The 20319-nt window shown below is 33.4% G+C and overlaps 1 protein-coding gene across 5 annotated transcripts in view; it reads right to left on the reverse strand.

Moving 5' to 3' along the window:
* Nucleotides 1–294: 294 nt before the first annotated feature.
* The window catches only part of Liprin-gamma (liprin protein kazrin), a 298413-nt gene continuing 278388 nt past the window's right edge, over nucleotides 295–20319 (reverse strand). For 2 of the 5 annotated variants that reach the window (XM_072523265.1, XM_072523266.1), the window contains exons 15-16: nucleotides 15490–15652; nucleotides 295–1881 (exon numbers count right to left, since the gene is read on the reverse strand). In XM_072523265.1, coding sequence (XP_072379366.1) covers nucleotides 1852–1881; nucleotides 15490–15652 — 193 coding nt within the window. In that variant the 3' untranslated portion in view covers nucleotides 295–1851. The remainder of the gene's footprint in view (nucleotides 1882–15489; nucleotides 15653–20319) is intronic. The other 3 variants (XM_072523264.1, XM_072523267.1, XM_072523268.1) reach the window with 2 other exon arrangements.

Consider the following 20319-nt stretch of genomic DNA (forward strand, 5'->3'; position numbering starts at 1 on the left):
AATTTTTATATGTTGTTATACAAAATATGTACAAAATTTAATGCAGAATCTAAAACGTAAGTATATATTGGGATTTCCATTTAATATAAAAAAAAAACTTATGGTCATTCCCGTTTTTGATGGAGGATACAGCGAGCTGTAAATATTTTGCAGACGGAGACATAGAAAATACATTGAAAATCATAAAAAATACTATTGGAGTCCAAAGAGCACAAATTAAAAATAAGGAAAGTAAGAAATTAAAAAATGAACGACAGACGACATTTTAAAACTAATGGAAGAGAGAGAAAAAACATAAAAACAATTCACATATATAAGAAGAAATCCAAAACCAAAGGTTTGGAAACCATGAAACAAATGTGCATAAATGAAATGTGTGACGAACTGGAAAAAATAGACTAGGCAGTTAACATGATACAATAACCTCTGCAAAAAAAATTTAAAGAAATCACCTACAATAAGGAAGAATCATAATAATATACTCCTTCTAGATGCCAACAAATCAAGAATAACTACAGAAGGAAGCAAACAAATGCAATTATAGGAGGAATGGAAAATCCTTCGCGGATGACAAACCTTAATTGCAATAGACGTCCACGTGGGAAATGGAAGGACTTCTAATGCTAGACATAAAGGTTGGTATAGAATGTGCAAATTGGAAAGCTTGTGGACCAGAAGAAATGGACATTTTTAACAATATCTATGAAGATGATTTAAATAATTTAACTCACATTTAAAAATGACTCGTTCAACAGAAAAAAGAATATCTCTGATTCATAGATTATCACAAGTTTTTGATAGAGTTTAACATTAAAAATTAATTGTTGAGTGAACTGTAGAAAATTAAGCTAGACGAAAAGACCTTCGCATAACTAAAAACCTTAATTAAAACCAAGAAGTATGCTTAAAATATTCCGAACATACTACTAAAAGTGTCCATATACAAAGAGATGTTCGGCAAGGCTGTGCCATGTCCCCATTGCTCTTTAAGTTGTACACTGAATGCACTTTCTGAAAATCTTTAAAGAACTGAAGTAATGGTAATTAACAAAACCCAAAACTGTCGCATTGACCTAAATAACATCCAGTGAAAGGAAGTTGACAAACTTCTAGTAGGTACTAGTACTAAAGTGGAAACTAGTAGTAGTACTAAATGATATCATTAAATAGCCTTTGAAATGTGTCTTTATTGCAGAATGCTTAGACTATCATGGATAAACCATATAACGAACCAAACGGTAATAAACACCATAAACAGAGAGTTAAAACTGTTTAACAGCAATTTAGAAAAGAAATACTTCGTACTTAGACTGTATAATGAGAAATGACAAATATAACCTGAAGAGGAGTAGGAAGAGGAAAAATTTTATGCCTTCGCAATATCAGAGCGTGGATAAGTTGTTAAACAATTACTAACAGCGGCGTAGTACAGAGAAGATTTTAATGTAGTTATAGCAAACCTTTAGTAACGAGGTGCACCACAAGAAGAAGAAGAACTATTTTTAGCGTATTGATCAGCTACAGATATGTAAAAGTGTACAATTTTTATTTACATCTGATTATTTTTAGAGATAAATCTACTGAGTGGTCGACATGAAACATCCTGTAGAGTGTATATATCAAACATGTTTTTTGTACGTAATATGCTTATCTGGTTTTAATAAATTATTAAAAAAATACTAACACATTTTTGTCACACAACTTATATTTTTATATTTCTGAAAGTGCACATAGAAGAAAAAAATCAAAAAACATTATCACAGAATAATAAAAAATAAAGATGTTAAAAAACAAAACAATTATATATTAATAAACTTTGGTGTTTTCTTCCTGTCAATAAAATCTTAGAATTTAAAATTCAGGTCTCCGTCCATTGTAAATCTGTGAACAAAAAGCCATATTAATTAAATGCAATTATTTATCTATCAGGATTCTTTTAATAAAAAAGTTAGAGTTCACCTAAATAGATCTATAATAGTTACATAGTCTCTGTCTAAGATCAAAAAATGTGAAAATATTTCATTAAACAGCGATTTTAAAGAGTTATTACAAATGGAGTCACAAAGAAATAACAATATTATTTGTTTCTAATATCATTCCCTATTCTGAGATATATATAGAACATGATACCTGCTAATATTTCCAACATATAATAGATAAGAAGGATAGTGGAAACAAAAACTAATAAAACACAAATAAAAAAAACCGGTGTGGCAGTCCAGTGGGACTGCCGGTAGAAGTTACACTTCTATACACGCATTCGCCGTTACAAATTTATTTGGGAGTCAATCTGCACAATCATTACATATGTAATGCTATAAATATGACATAGCAGAAAGAGAAACATAATTAATAACAACTTACTAACAATTAATAATTACCATTTGACCTGTAATAGGATTATAGTAAATGAAGGATTGAATCCATATTTTGATGAAAATGTATATTTTTATTTTCATATATGTATGAAAGGAGTTGAATGCAAAAATTTTTTTACACATACTCTGCAGTAAAATTCATTGTTTATTTTGTAATTAATATAAAAATACACTATATAATTCATTATAATAATACAATACAAATTAAAATGCAATATTCATAAGTATTTAAAAATGATAATAATATACATAACTTTTCTACTTACGCATACGTTTAATTTACTATGTAATAATATTAATAAAAAAGTTCTCCCCGACTGGGAATCGAACCACGGTCTCCCGCGTGACAGGCGGGGATAGTGACTAGTATACTACCGAGGACATGACACAAACAAATTTCAAAATTGACAGTTTTGGGTCATACAGTGATTTATTGAGATTATTATTTTGAATTACAAAAGACTAATATAACTATGAACATTTAATAAATAATACAAAACATATCACATAAATAATAATATTAATAAATATTTTATTATATATATAATATTATATGTATATATATAATATATATAATATTAAATGTATATACAAAAGGAACATTTTTATATTCGAGAGAGGAAGAGAGAGAAAATATATCTTCTGTCTCTCTCTTACTCATTATCTTACATATGTAATGATTTCACAGATTCACGCCCATACAAATTTCCAACGTGGAGCGCGCGTATAGAAGTATAACTTCAAGAAAAAATTGACGAATATCTAATGATAAAGGAGACTTAAACTATCACATAAAATACAGGCTGTTGCAAGTTATAACTCAAGAAAAGGGTCCAGAGAAAACGAAGAATAGGGCGAAGAAAAGTATCGACAAATAGTATACAAGGAACTGCTCGCTGAATCACGTTTATTTAAAAACCATAGTATGGCAATAAACTATAAATAGTTCAAGGATAATAATTATGGAAGCAGAATCTTAACAAAGAACAATATAGAAAGCGTCTACACTCATCGGCACGAAAAAAGGAGCACTTGCATTTTTAAAATATTAACTTAAAATTGAAATTTTCTTTAAACCTTTATTATTATTATTATAATGTAAACACAAATGAAAAAAACTGTTTTAAGTAATTTCTAATAAAATTTAAGTGCTTATCCGAAAAAATAATTGCATAAAAATCAGAAATAAAACATACACTATTCTTATCACTTTTAAAAGTACAAAGTTAGCTGTTGGCATTCATTTGTTCTTGTTGATGTGAGTAAACTGTCAAGTCGAATCAAGTGTAAAACATAATTTGAACTTGAATTGCTTTGATTTAATCTCAATAATTATGGTTTTAAAACCCGAAATCCGTAAATCCCGTTGCTTCAAGATAGAAGAAGTGAGCGATATGTTGCTCAAAAGTATCAAATATCCATATATTGTGCACCGTATTTTTACACGTTTCTTTGCAACCGGAGCTTACAATGCCCAGTGCCCGTGATGATCGCATTACCCTCTTACAAAGTCTAAGAAATCGTCGTGCCACGGCTGTATAAATCAGAAATCAACTTCAGTACGTCTAGAATACTAACGTAGGTGAATGAACAATTGGACGAAGCAAATTTAACCAGTCGCAGACCTGCAACAGGCCTACAACCTCTCAGGCACCATCGAGTTGCGCGGTTTCAGTTTGCCAGAAACCATGCTCATTTTACTGTAAATACTTGGAGGCACGTTTTATTAACAGATAAGTCCAGGTTTACCTTGCGGTCTCCAGATGGCCATGAGAAAGTATGGCGAAGACCACATGAGCGTTTTGCAGAATGTACCTTCAGTCCTAGGGTAGGCTATCAATGGAGCTCAATTATGGTGTGGGCTGGAATTTCTCTAGAGGCACGTACATAATTATACATCGTTTCGAGAGGCTCTATAACAGCTGCCAGGTACATTGATGAAATTCTCCCAAATCACTCAAAAACATTTTTAAACGCAGTAAACATTCCTATAATGGATTGACCAGCATTAAGTTCAGATGCAAACCCAATTGAACATGTTTAGGACATGCTTGAGCGAAGGATACGAAGTCGTGTTCCTGTCCCTTTAACCTTAAATCAGTTACAAGAAGCCCTTTTAGAGGAATGTTAACTTATTCCTCACCAGGACATCTCTCTTTTGATTTTATTCATGCTAAGGAAAATTTAGACAATAGTTCGAGCACGTGAAGAAAACATTCATTATTGAAATCAGTTGGTCAGGACACATGATTTAAGTTTTCTTTAATTGAGCGTAATTTTGTTAAAACCTTTACTTACATTTTATCCTTAATTTTTAATTGCTATCTACTGAAACAGTTCTTTGTTCAAAAGTTAAATTTTTGTTAGAAATTAGTTAAAACAGTTTGTTTTGTTTATGTTTACATTATTATAGTAATAAAAGTTTAACCTTCGTCTTCCCGGGTGGGGTACAGCTGTACCCCAGATACACATTTTTGTAATATTTTTGAAATTAGCGCCTGTTTCGTTTGGGTAATTTTATTTTGTGTCCATTAGGGTATTGCAAATAATATCCTATTCATAAAGTCAGAAACGATGTTTCAAATTAAAAACAAATAAATTATGATCGGCTTGGGGTACATTCGTACCTCGCGTGGGAATCTGTGTCATCTGTATTATCGGTGGCTTTGCAAATTACTACGCCCATGTTGCAACTCTAAGAACAGAACATCGAACGAAATGCGATGGTTACACGTATTTAGTTTCCCTGTCGCGTCGTAGCGGTAAGTACTAGTATATTTTTACTTCGATTTTGTTATAGTGTAGTGTTGGCTTTTTGCATCCGCCGTACTTTGAAAATGCCAAAAGGATTATCTAAAGCCGAATTAGAGCGACTTATGTTTGCGGAGTCTAACGATAAATTGGAAGATGATGTCATAGTGTTCTCTGAAGGCGAAGATAGTGATATGGAGCCAGAAATCATTGAAACATTTTCTGACGTCATTGAAGCCCATAATGAAAATGTTCAGCAAATTACAAACCAAGCAAACGTAAGAGACGAGCCTTTCAATCCATAGTATATTGTTAAAGATGGTATGCATTTGTCAAAAATACCTTATCTTCAGACACGAAGAATTGTAAAAAATATTTTGAAGAAACAAGCAGGTCTCACTACGTATAGTTTGAATTTTACCACTAGAATTGAAGCATTTTCGTTGTTTTTCTCAGACGATCTTTTAGGAATCATAGTACTTCAAACAAATAATAAAACCAAACAGGTAAATATCTTTATTTGATAATAACTATTTATCAGTTTGCATCTTACAAATCATCAGATTCGAATTTTTTGTAATATGTTTCAGTTATTTTATTCTTATTGTTGATAGGTAATAGGACATAAACGGATTTTAATGTCATGGGTAATTTTTTTTAGATAATAAACAAATGGAACGAAAAAATCCAAATAAACCAGTACGTACTTGGCAGCTAACTGATCATATAGAGATTCGCGCTTATTTAGGACTTCTGCTTATTCAAGGAACACTTCAAGCTACAAAAGAGCCCCAAAAAAATGTTATGGTGTACCGATAAAAAATACGCCTGGCCTATTATTCCGGCAAGTATGTCACGTAATAGATTTCAGTTGCTTACAGCATTTATTCGTTTTGATGACTATTCTACCAAGGGTGAACGTAAAGCGCATGATAAACTCGCACCTATTAGAGAGGTGTTCGATACTTTTGTGAAAAATCGTATTGTGGCATATTCACCTGGACCGCATCATATCATAGATGAAAAACTAGTTTCATTCCAAAGGCGATGCCCTTTTCGTGTGTACATGAAAAGCAAGCCTGATAAATATGGCTTAAAGATTTGGGCGGTGGCAGACAGTGACAATGCTTACAGTATGAATTTACAAGTTTAATTTGGAAAAAAGAATAACGCACCCGAAAAAAATCAAGGTGAAAGAGTTGTCCTTGACCTTATTGAGCCACTTGGCTCTGGGTATGGCATAACTACAGATAATTTTTTTACAAGCTTACCACTGGCCGAAAACTATCAAAAAAAGAACTAAGCCTATATAGTACTCTGCGTAAAAATAAAGCATGTATTCCCAACGAGTTGCTACCCAAATCGTTCAAGCCTGTTCATTCTAGTATGTTTGCTTTTTCGAAAGATCATACTATGGTTTTTTATGTTACCAGCAAAGGCAAATCGGTTATTTTATTATCCACTGAACATCATGATGAAGCTGTTGCCGATAAAACATTAAATAACAAGTCAGATATTATATTGCACTATAATCATACAAAAGGTGCAGTAGATACCACAGATAAGATGGTAAAGCAATACTCTGCTCGTAGGATATGTAACCGATGGCCAATGGCAGTGTTTGGCCAAATATTCGATATTTCTGGCCTGAACCCTTACATCTTATGGTGTATCAAGTACCCGGATTCATCTAGAGAAAAAGATGATAGACGTAATTTTTTACTAGATCTAGGAGAAGCTTTAGTAAAAGAAAATATTATCAGGCAATACAATGAGGGAGTACGATTGAGTAAGACGTTGAAGCAGTACATGCAAGATGTCGTTCCAGAGTTGGCGCTGGTGAAGATGCAAATGGAAGCAGCCTGTGAACGATCTTTAAGTGGACGTTGCTACTTATGTAGTCGAAATAAAGATCGTAAATCAAGGCAATTTTGTAAGCAGTGTAAAAATTTTGTATGTGCAGAACACCATATCAAGGAAGTAATTTGCACCCGATGCCAAGAAACTTCAGACTAGTTTTCGGTCCTAAGATTTATTTAAGTTTTTATTTTAAAAATGCAAGTACTCCGTTTTTCGTGCCTGTGAGTGTATTATACGAGGTGAGAGTTTACTATTTACTGATTTAATACTTTCGAAAAGCAATGGTGCAGATTCTTAAAAACAAAAATTAAAATTTTACAGATAAAAGTAAATAGATATATCTTCACAATATTTAGTTTATAAGAAAATATATGATTAATTATTAACATACTATGTTCAAAGTTTTAAAATATAGGTTACTGAATCCGATTATGCTGGGCAAAAATTCAAAGAAAACGAAGAACACATATGGGATAACAATTAGGCTCTTGATCGCCAATCTTCAAAAAACGAGCGCGACATCACAAGACGAATTTATACATGATAAAATATGGTTTACTTTAAATTATTCTCATTTTGCATAGTCTAAACCGACTAAATCAGTCGTTAGAAAAAAATATAAATCTTTTCATTTAATATCTAGAGTCAATGTTCATTGCAGCAGAGACACATTAATTTAAATAAAAAAAAATATCTAGAGTTAAACATATATATCCATATGGAAGAAATTATTATAATATTCTGGTAAAGATTAGAAACGAAAAACCCAACAAAAAAAGAGAAAAACCAAAGGAATTACCTTTTTACTAACAAAATTCATACCGTTCTCCCATTTAAAATAAGATTGTCATAAAAACCTTAATATAATAATTTAAAGATAGTTATAAAAATAATATCCTTAACAAAATACACCACAGAATTCATCTGTCACATGAGATAATTGTTTATTAATTACTTATTTAATATATGCTATATTAAATATTGCATATTTTTTTTTTTTTATGTCAACTTTAACGTGCTCGGCTACTATGAAAAAACCAGGGACAATAAAAACTTTTAAATGATTTGCTTTTATTATACATGTATTTTCAAAACATAGTACGAAACAGGAACGCAAGCCTTAACATTAATGACAATTTAATATGATTGAATTCACTAGAAGAAAATTCACTAGAATTGAAAAAATAAATAAGAAAAGACAACAACTTTAGGAATCAAAATTTAAATTTAAATGGGAAAAATAATTGAAGATATTTAAGATTTATTCAAAATAATAATTAAAAAGTATTGTTAAATATGGAGCTTTTGGAAAGAACAGGTGAAAGAATAGAAGAAAGATATGAAGCACTGCTCAAAGAAAAAGATACCCAGTCTCTTTCACCATACAAAACTCGTGGAAGACAGTGGATGATAGCTAAACTTAAGTGATAAATTAATAAGGTTAACAAAACTGTAAACGTTAACATACGGTGGAAGAATGGTCCTTAAGTCCAGCCCTAAAAAATTAAATCCATGGTACACCAACCTACGTTGTAGAGAAAAAAAAACAATAAAATAGCTTTGCGGATTACTTGAGAATATGGTGGCGGAAAAAGAAGTATGTTTTAATTGGAGCCGCTGCTATGAAACGAGTCAATTTGTTAAGGATCAGAAATAACAGCATTTTGTTTCTAGGTCTTTAGGTGATGTAAAAATGTTAGGTGTTAAACGAGTCAGGCACCAGCATTACGTTACGTTCCCAATATAAATTAAATTACAAAAAACAGCTTAATTTTTTAAAGCCAAAGAAAAAAAGAATGTATGCTGATTTTAATGATGAAACAGGCACATTGCTTTTCAAAAAAACTAAAGTTAAGTTAAATCAAATTTCCGTCTAAAACCTGGTGCATGAAAAAGGCAGATAAGTCCTATATTCGAATTTTTAAAAGAAACATAGTTTGAGGAACCTAGAGATTGGCGAGAGAGGTATCCCGTAGAGAATTAAAAGTAATTTTGAATTTCAATAGAAGGGGGCACAAAGTTAGTAATTTGTACAGTAGAGAAGATTAAGTTTAGATATACAGTGTGTTCCAATGAAAATTTGACCCCTCCAGAAACTCAGAAACCAAGAGTTTTTTCAAAATTTAAAAAAACAAGTCAATTTGTATTGGGAGGGGGACAAATTTTTATGCAAATTCATGCCCTTAAATATAACCCCCTACTGCCCTGCATCAACCCCCAGTACTGTTTAAATAACAAGTTTGCTAGGGTGGCACATTATTTGAAAGGTAATTGTTTTCTCTACACGACACTTCATTTTTTTTTTAGTTTACGTAGTAACTTTGAAGGTAATTTTCGATTTAAATAATTTATTGATTGAGTAAGAAGGTCATGAAATTTCACCAAATTAAATAATAAAATGTTCTTAGTGTCCTCCATTGCAGTAATTTACTACGGCAAGGATCTTTAATACGAACCACCCAGAAAAAAACGTAAGTCACTAATACGTTAAACATTTAACTGATAAGTTTAAAGCTACAATGACGTAGCACGAAGCACGAAGTAGATCGTCAAGTGCGAAATGAAGTAGTTAAAGTGGCGCTTGTGGGTCATTTACAAATGAATAGTCGATAGTCTATCAGACAGCTATCTCGTGCATCTGGTGTATCAGCATCTAGTGCTTATCGAATTAAAAAATCCAATAAATTTCAACCTTATAAAATACGATTACTTTATCAATTAAACAAAGATGATCCTGATCCTCGGCTTTAATTTGTGTGAAGAATTTAGTGATCGTAATTGTTGTTATTGGAGTAACAGTAATCCTCATTTATTTATGAAGACACATACACAAACACCTTAGAAATTAAATGTATGGGTTGGCAATTTAGGAAATCACGTTATTGGACCATTATATTTGAAGGATATGTCAACGGAACAACTAGTGGAGAAAAGGTGAGATTGCGATTTGTAGGAGAGACCAAAGCTCACCTAGGGTTGTAGTTCCGAGGAGGATGATTATAAATTTTCTAAGGAATGTTTGATGAAAAGCATTTAGACGTGATAGCATATTTGACCAATAAAAGACAGCGGAACGTTTTGCCGTTTTACTGTAGTAGGATAATTGTAGATCTTGTAAATCTCTATATCGAATATGCGAAAATTATAGATTATTTTTATTTTTCATTCCAACAGAGGACATTTGTAGATTTATTCAATCAAAATATTTAAAACTGAATAACATTGCCTCCTCGTAAGTACATAAAAAATAATACTCCTTGATAAAATATGTGATTGTCGAAAATATTAGGTCCACTCAATAGTCAGTTAAAAATCTTATCATTTTTTCTTATTTTCCTTTTGGTGCCTATTCGTTTCGAATGTTAGCAATCATTCCGGCTATAATAATTCTACCGAATGTTTCATTTATTAGTTGTCATTATTGAGAACCATTTCATTAGAAAGAATACTTTGCCTTGAAGGATTATTTTTAGTAATCTACCACTAGTGCCGTTTTCCATTATGTATCCGAGATATTCTAACTTTCTTTTTTTAATAGTGTATATCATTTTTCTTTCTTTTCCTATTCTTCGTAGTACGGTCTCGTTGGTACCCTTGTCCGTCCATGATATCCTGTATAGCCACATCCCGAAGACTTCAAGATAATTCACCATCGATTTGGGAATTGTCCAGGATTCAACTTCATAGTATAGCTTATAAACTATAGCTAATAGCATAGCTTTTCGATTTCATATCTGCACTGATCTTGGTAGGAATTCATAAACCTGTGCAATGTATTTGTACTCAGTAATTAGTATACAGCTGACATGTACGATATAGGTTTAACAATCTCCCTTTACATAAAAATGCCAATTAACATTAGTTTAATTGTAAATCAATTGTGAAATGTAACATACATTTTTTTTTTAATTTAAGATTGCTGCTTGTGACAGCTTCGGCCATTAGCACGAGGTACCGTGGATACAATTATATAAGATACAATTACATATTATATACTATAGTTATATATTAAGTTTTCTAGTTTCAGGAACTGGACAGCTGTGACGACTTGGCTTTGGTTCGATAATATGCGTGTAATGTCGCTCTTCATGCCCATTTCTTGACGTCGTTTATTATAATCAGGGCAGTCTACAACGATGTGTAGAACACCTAGTGGAGATTGGCAATGGTGACAGATTGACTTAGGTGAAAAATCCATTAGGTGACCATGTCTGGTGTGACCAATACACAATCTTCTAGCAACAACCATCTCATCTCTAGGTATACCAGGGATAACGAACCATTCAATCGTCTGATCTATTTGATGTAAAAGTGTAGTGGATTGGTTCCAATGATTCTGCCAGTAATTTTGTACGAGTTTCTTTATACTAGTTCTTAGGTCACTGGCGATTTGTATATTACGTAGTGTACAATTGGATACAGCAGTTTCTTTGGCAAAGCGATCGGCGTTGTCGTTACCCATAATCCCGATTTGGGAGGGAATCGATATGATAGTGATATGGATGTCGTGGATGATAAGGTTTTGGTAAGTGCCATGAATTTATTCTACAAGAGGGTGATTAGTGAATAGATTATTAATGGACTGGATAGAGGCGAGAGAGTCTGTACAGATGGCAGTATGTTGATTGGGTGCTGTGCAGAGTTTGAAGGCTTGGTAAATAGCATACAGTTCACCAGTGTGAACGCTGCAAGTGGCAGGTATTTGACACGATCTAACGACTGTTTCCGTAGTGGTAATCGCACAACCAATTCCCGTTTTGCTCTTTGATGCGTTAGTGTAGAAGACCCGATCGAATTTCTTAAGATTAAGAATTTCTAGTAAGGATTTCCTAATCAAATCTCAGCTGGTTTCAGCCTTACTAAACTTTTTAAGTGACACATTAAATTTTGATAAAGTTTTAATTCAAGGAGAATTCTGCGGAATTGGGAGAGGGTTAGTTAGGAATAATTTTATATGTGGTATTAAAGTTGGAAGTACGAGGGGGATAGTATGTATTCGTGAAGCAGAAGGGTGAGTACTTGTATAGTTGGGTAATGTAAGCAGTGTGTGTACTGGATTAGAAAAGTTAGCTAAAGTAGAGGCAGCATAAGAAAGGAGGAGATATTGAGGCCTAAGCCAAAGAGGGGGTTTGTTGGCTTCGCGGTAGAGGCTCTCACCTGGACTGCTACGACTGAATTAAGGGTTTGTAAGGATGTTTTTGATGCTGACATATACATTATAGTGTATATTCTCTAGCGCCCCATTGGTAGTGGGAAAATGTTTTGATAATATTTAAACGTTTTAGACACTCTGCTCTAGTTTCCTGAATATGTTGTTTCCAAGAAAGTCGGGGGTCGAATATTAGTTCTAGAATTTTGCGGTGATCGACGACTGGGAGAAGGTGGTTATTCACTAAGATTTTAGGGGCAGTGGAGAGTGTTTTTCTGGTGAATTTGATGAGTTGTGATTTTGTAGATGAGAGGGACATGCCGAGGGCAGTCAATCTATTTTGTAATAAGTCCTCTGATGTTTGGAGAAGTCTGCACGTAGTAGTGGTCGCAACACCATGGCAATAAATTACAAGGTCATCAGCATATGTAGTAAATTTGACTGGGGAGGGAAGACTGTGGCATATGGTTAATCAATAAAACAAACAATGTGGTGCTTAATACAGAGCCCTGAGGGACTCTGTCTTGTTGGATGTGGGGTGATGATAGGCAACCATTTACAGAGATTCTGAATGATCTAGATCTAAGAAAGTGCTTGATGAATTTAAAAATATTTCCATTAAGGTCGTATAATAATAGTTTATCGAGAATTATCTGTCTAGGTAATTTATCGAAAGCAACTTCAATATCAAAAATGCAGGCAATCACTTCTTGACTGTTATTAATAACTTCGGCGATGTGTCTATGAAGAAGGATGAGGTTATCGCTTGTGGAACGATGTCGGCAAAAACAAGATTGTTCTATAGGTAAAATTTGGTGTTTTTCAACAAACCATGGAAGACGCCTGTTTATTATGTTCTCCATTAATTTGCACATGGTGTAAGTGAGGTAAATCGTTCTATAGGACTGAGGAAAGGTTGGTGTTTAGCCATGTTTGAGGACAGGTAAAACTACGAATGTGTTTCATTGAGTATGAAGTATTTGAGAAGACCAGATAAAATTATGTATGTCTAACAGGATAGTGAGGCAGCGGTTGGGTAGATTTTTAAGAAAAATATAAGGAATATCATCAGGGCTGGTGGAAGTATTTTAGCATAAGGATAAGGCAAATATAAGTTCAGCCAGTGAGAAAGAAGAATTAAAATTGTCGATATCCTGTAAGAGCTGTGAAGTGAGATTTTAGGAGAGCGGTTCTTGTATAGAGGATGATATAAGGGGTTTGAGTTTGTTGTGAAATTGTTCCTCAAATGTGTTAGCCTGAGTATTGCAAATAATATGGCTGTTGAATGTCTAAAAGATGTTGTGATTGAGATTAAATGGGTAATTTTGGTGTTAGTTTTTTGTCCCTGGACTTGTCGAATGTTTTACCACATTTGGGAAGGATTTGTGTTATCATTCAAAGACGATATATAGTTATGCCAGGATGTTTTCTTGCTATGCTTGACAACGTATTTGACTTTGGCTTTCAGCTTAATATACTTAATTAGAATATCAGGACTTTTATGTTTGCGGTATTGAATGAGCTTAGTCTTTGATTGTCGAATTGCGAGTTCAGATTGAGAGTTCCACCAAGGTACAACTTTATGCCGGGAGCTAATTGTAGTTTTGCCAATATGAGTTAATGCTGCTTTAATTATGGCATCTGAGAATAGTTTTATGGAATCATCAATATTATTAGAGTTAGGTAATTCGCATATAAGGGATTCAGATTTTTTGTAGAACTCTGGCCAATTAGCCATGTTGAAGCGTAAATACCTTCTCACTGAAACTTAGTCGTAGGTGGTGTCGCGTATAATTATAGGGAAATGGTTGCTGTTATGAAGGTCGTCCGCTGTTTGCCAGGATAAGTAGGGGGCCGATTTGGGATCACATATGCTTTGGTCGATGGCAGAAAAAGCACCAGAAGCAATATTAAAGTGGGTGTATGATCCCGTATTGAGGGCACATGAACTAGTGCAATCAGGAATATCTTCAACAACTTTACCACGTCCAAATGTACGCGAGGAGCCCCACATAGTGTTGTGGGCGTTAAAGTCTCCTACAATTATATAGGGTTGGGGGAGTTAGTATACTAAATCAAGGAGTTTTTCTTCCCTTAGAATGTACTCAGGAGGGATGTATATAAAGCATATGGTAAGTTTGTTAGGGAAGTAAGTTGTGATGGCGACAGCTTTAAGATTGGTAGTCAGAGGAAGAAAAGTGGAGTAATGATGTTTAGAAGCAAATATGGATGCACCTCCCCTAGCTCTGGAGCAGACAGATCTGATGTAATGATACCCTTCAAAATCTTTGAGTGTATGGAAATTAGTTGACGTGAAGTTTGTTTCCTGTAAGCAAATAAAGGTGAGGTGGTGGAGAGATATCAGTAGCGGCAGACGTTCTAAGCGCGGATAATATCTGTCGCAATTCCATTGAATTATAGTGAATATGAAAGTTATAAATTAAGGCAGGTCGGTTTTGTCTAAGGGGGATCACTAAGAGCTAACATATGCAAGACTAACCGTGTCAATAACATCGTATGTTAGTAACATTTAGATTCATCGTTGCCTTAATAATTTTCTTTTGTAGGCGGGTTATGCGATTTTTAAGTGATCTATCAGAGATATTAAGGTAAATTTGTTTGAGGTCTTCAGGAAGGGCGTTAATGTTCGTGGTAAATTGGTATGCTTTAGCTAAAGGGTAATGGCAATCGAAAGAATTTTCCAAAAAAGCAATTAGTTGTAGTGAGATAATTAAAAAGTATGATGGGTTTGCTGCTGTAAGATTTTCTATGATCGAGTGGGTAGACGGGTTGATAGTGGTTGATGGTTTTGTATCTTTGGTTTTAGATTTTTTTAGGGTCTGATTTGGGGGCCCGGAAAGAGTTGCCATGGAGGCAATATGGATCGATTAGACTGTGAGTAGTGGGATCTGAAATGGTAATTACAGGGAGAAAATCGAGGCTTGAGTTAGTTGAATGAGCACTTTTGTGGAGGGCGATAGTAGGAGGTGTAGGTTGAGGTTGATCTAAAGGTAGGGGTGTGATGTTAAATAAAGATCTTGTAAATTAAAAAAAATTATAATTTTGGTGTATTCGATAATTTGGACCATTCAAATAACGCAAAAAGTTTACACGACAAAATATATTCCGTTTTTAATAAAAAAAACTTTCTTCTATTTTTTTCTCGCATCAAATCCAAAGTTTTTGATAGTTTTATAAAAGTTACTTAACAACATATTTTTCGCCTTGATCGAATGACAGATATATGAATCATAGTAATGAATAACTTTTTTAGGTCTGGACCCAAGAACCATTTGTACGCTTTCTAAGAACTTGCCTCTCAATAGGTATTTTATTGTAACTTAAACTCACCCGAATACTACTGGATTTGTGTTGCTCTTTGCCACCAAACGAATCTCGATTGGCGGTAGACGTCCCCGCCAATCCTCCACAAGATCGTGAAAAGGTACGACCTAGAGATCCTCCCAGAACTCTTGATTTGGCCCTAACACGGACGTAGTGCTCTAGTGTGGATCTGATATAACAGTGCAAAATGAAAACATCGAACAAAGCAGTGCGGGGTACACAAGCATTCTATGCTATATTACATCCAATGTTTTGAACAAAAATGGGATGTAATATATTTGTCTTTTTTTTTTGTTGAGTATCATAAGGGGAAGAGCATAATGTAAATAAAAATATTAAAACGTGACTAGCGTGTATCTGACATCAAAAGCAGAGACTTACCTTTGTGTTTCTTATATTAATTTTAAAGCATATTATTATATTATCTATTTTTTTATTTTTTTTATGTCAAATATGTGCATGTTACCTAAACTTAATTCGCGCTAAAAAAATCTTTCTTAAAAAGTGATGTTTTGTCCCATATAGTATAATGACAAAAATTGTTCAATAAAATTATCAAAATATTAGTAAAGTTTTTTTCTAGAACAGTTTCTTATTATGGTTATATTTATTATACCAGTTTTCCTAATTAACCTTAATGAGTATATTATACTATTCTCTGAATCTTGCTACGTAAGATAGCACTAAATTATGGAAGTTGACTGACTACAGATCTTTTTACCAGCAGCATTCATAAGTACCTTTAGTAATTTTCGATTTTAGCAATTAAATTTATGAAAATTCCACTAGCATAAACTTTTCATTTTCTTCCTTATTATCTTGATCAGCTTACTGTAGAATGTATTTCGTATTTTTATCTTACTATCTATCTACCTATCTATCTAATTAGCCTTTTTCGGTCCATCTTTAGACATAGGCCTCCCCAATCCTTTTCCATTCTTCTCTGTCTGTCGCTATAGTCATCCACCTAGAGCCCACGAGCTTCTTGATATCATCTGCCCATCTCACTCGGGCCTTCCTCTGCTTCATTTATATTCCCACGGTCTCTAACTTATAAGAATTTTGTTCCATCGGTCCTCTTTTTGTCTTATATTGTGTCCTGTAAATCTCCATTTCAATTTTGCAACTTCTTGTCTAACATTCCTCACTTTTGTTTTCTCTCTTATGCACTCGTTTCTCTTTTTATCCATTATTCTTATGTGTAACATTTGTCTTTACATTGCTCTTTGGGTTTTTATGATTTTGTCCATGTTTGCTTTTGTAAATGTCCCCGTTTGGGAACCATAAGTGAGAAGAGGGAGTACGCATTGATTGTATACTTTGGTCTTAAGATGCTGTGGATTTACTGTGGACCTTACTATCTATAATTTATAATTTTATTGCAAATCCGAATAATATTATTATTTATTATCTGTAGTATTAGGTTCTCAGTTATCATTAAGACGTAATTTTTATTTCTTGCATCTAAAAGCATGTACATCTTAAGTAGAAAATTCCCGTAGCTTTTTTACCTATATAGCTTTGGTATTTATTTAAAAGAACTATTAGTTCTCTATCTGTTGACATGTTATATGAGAAGTATATTCTAAACATATTTTAGATCTCATAATTAATCAAAATCACTTTCACCTTACATATATTTTGTTACGTAGTTTTTCTTTTTAAATAATCTATATACTGTTATTAATGATAACATTAATATAATAAAGAATATTTTAGTAACTCTGACTAAACATCAAACAATTTGTTTTTTGCTTTTACAAAATAGTTGTAACAAAAATATTTATTACGAGATTATTATGCCATATTTTGGAAAGCTGTTGCTCTGTCATGCACATTCTCAGGTGAATGCTGGAAATTCAGATGTGAGTGGTACTGACGAAATAAACTACTATAGGCGAACCCAAAATTAGTATTGAGCAATGGCAGCTGGATGATTCAAAATTCACGTTAAGTAAAGACTTTATAAACTTTCAGCGGTTGAGAATCAAGAATTAAATGACATAGTTATAGTAACACAATTAACATTTCCAAAACGTTAGCAGTAAATATTATCGACAAGAAGACTTAGAAATAAAAATTTCTCGAAGAAAGCTATAAATGATGTAACCGAGACATGAGGGCAACTCTTTACATTATTATAATAAATAACATGAAAACGATGAAATAACAATACATTAGTCGACGATGCAATAAGAATCCTAAAAAATCGAAAAGTACTTATGTAGACTACACGGTCTACATTTTGTTCTATAAAATATATGACTTGCCATCGGATTGGACAAACGGATAAAAGTACATAATAACGTGTAGAAAAATTAAAAGTAAAAAAAATAGTTCACAGTAAGAGGTCTAAGTGTCATAAATTTACTTCAAGACTATTGAAAAATAATAAAAAATTTAATTTAAAAAAAAGGTGGCAGATGTAGAAGAACGCAATGGCTTTGATGCAGGCAGATCATATACAGAAAGTATATTTTCTCTAAAGCAGGTTATTTAGAAGAGATTATTCCACACACTTTTAACTTATATAGTCTGAATAGATCTGAAAAAAGCAGATTGTGGTTTGGAGGAATAAACAAAAAACTTAAGAGCAGTACAACATCTTTACAACAATATGATAGCAAACATTAAAAGTGGCAATAAATTACCCAAAGAAATTCCAATTAGCAAGGGTTTAAATCAACGCTGCTGCGTAGCAACCACACTCTTTAAAATACTTATATCTGAATGGGGCGCTCTCAGTGTGGAGAAGGAAGTCCGGCAATATGGGCATCTCAATGGAAGACGAGAGATTTTACACGATACATTTCGTTGACGACCAAGCCATACTAGCGGAAGACGAGAGTAATATATACTACATGCTTAGAAAATGAAAAAGAGTGCAAAAAGAAATCGGAAATATAAAATCAACTGAAACCTTCAAATAGTCGTGAGTCCAAATAACATCAAAACCTGGAAGCAGCGAAGAAATAACATTTAAGGTTTGGCCAAGCAAAATAAGCCATTAGACAGTTAAATGTATATAGAGGAATTACCACTAGAGGAGGAAACAAGGAAAATAAGGAAAAATAAATGTCTTCCAAGTACAATCCGGATATGTTTCTGGAATATGAGAAGTACTTAGAAAGCAGGCGTCCTAAAACATATAGTGTCAGTTATAAAACGATTCAAAGTGGATATCCAGGTAATGCAAAAAACAAAATAAAAGAGAACTAATGTAACAATGATAAACAATTACAGCTTTTCAGTAATGGTGGGAAAGACCGAATGTTTAGAACAGGTTTTATAATTAGTGATCGGTTACAAAGTGCTATAGTGGATTTCGAGCCATCATCTGAACGGATTTGTAGGCTAAGACTAAGAGGTAAAATAAAAAAATTAAGTTTATTAAATGTGCATGCTCCTTCAGAGAATAAAGACCGGAGTGTAAAATTGAAATTCTACAGTAAGATTGAACTTATATATAATCAAATTCTAAAATGTGAAATTAAAATTGTAATAAATGATTTAAACACCAAAGTGGAGAATGAAGAGATGTACCGAAAAACTACGGAAGATAAAAGTAATCATGACAAAAGGAACTAGAACGAAAAGTTGTTGGTAGGCTTTGCGCAAGAAAACGACTTAAGAATTATAAGTATTTACTTCGATCACAAGAAAATCCACAAAGAAACATGGACCGCTCCAGATGGTAGAATACAACAAAATCGACCACGACTTAGTGAAGACCCAGAGAGAAAAGACGCGAAAAAAGTGTGTAAGAGGAAGAAAAGGAAGCATATATATAAAGAGCTCCAAGAGATTGAAGAATATTATATTGCAGGGGATAGGCAGGGAAAGCTAGATAGGTGGCAAGAGCATTTTAGAGATCTTCTTCATGAAGAACGGGATGAAAATGATAAGGAGCAAGTGGAAATGGTAGAAGTCAACGACATGGCAGAAACAATAACCACTCCCACCGTGGTAGAAATAAGAGAAATCATATTTAGCATGAAAAATAATAAAAGTGCAAACTAATCAAGAATGAGGAAGAAGCGCTTATAACGCGGATATGTAACCTGCTAACGAAAATCTGGGAGCGAGTGGAAATGCCAAAAGTATGGAGAGAGGCAATAGTATGTCCCATTCATAAGAAGGGAGATAAAGCAGTGTGCGAAAACTACAGAAGTATCACTCTCCTGGATGTAACATATAAGGTACTCGTCAAAGCCATGAAAAATAGACTGGAAAGGCATTTAAGCGAGCAGGTTGGTGAGTACAAGGAAATATTCAAAAAAAGCCGATTCACCATATATCAAATATTCGTGTTAAAAATGATTCAGAGCAGTACGTATGATCAACAGTTAAAGCTAAACCTACTATTTATAGATTTCAAACAAGCTTACGATTCTGTGACAAAACGGCACCTGTATCATGCCCTAAGAATACTTGGAATTCCAGAAAAGATGATCACACTAGTAACAATGAACTTAATAAAGACCAAAAATAGAGTAAGGAAAGAAGAAAGACTATCAGGAAAATTTGAAATAAGAAGGGGACTAAAGCAGGAAGATCCGCTGTCCACAATACTCTTGTCCATTATTTTTTGCAACAGAAGCTGGGTCATGGCCTTTGCGGACGATGTGGTGTTAATGACAAGAACTAAAGAGGAACTACTGAGGATTTTCAAACTCCTTGAAACGAAGGTTAAAAAGTATGGACTGATTATAATAATTAATAATAAGCAAAAAACAAAGTATATGGAAATAGGACAGACCACATATAAAGGCACACAACTGAAGACTACCACAAACAAAGAAAGGGAAATTCCCAATCTGGAAACGTAGTGTATTA

The sequence above is a fragment of the Diabrotica undecimpunctata genome, chromosome 2, assembly GCF_040954645.1.
Source record: "Diabrotica undecimpunctata isolate CICGRU chromosome 2, icDiaUnde3, whole genome shotgun sequence".
Classification (NCBI taxonomy): domain Eukaryota; kingdom Metazoa; phylum Arthropoda; class Insecta; order Coleoptera; family Chrysomelidae; genus Diabrotica; species Diabrotica undecimpunctata.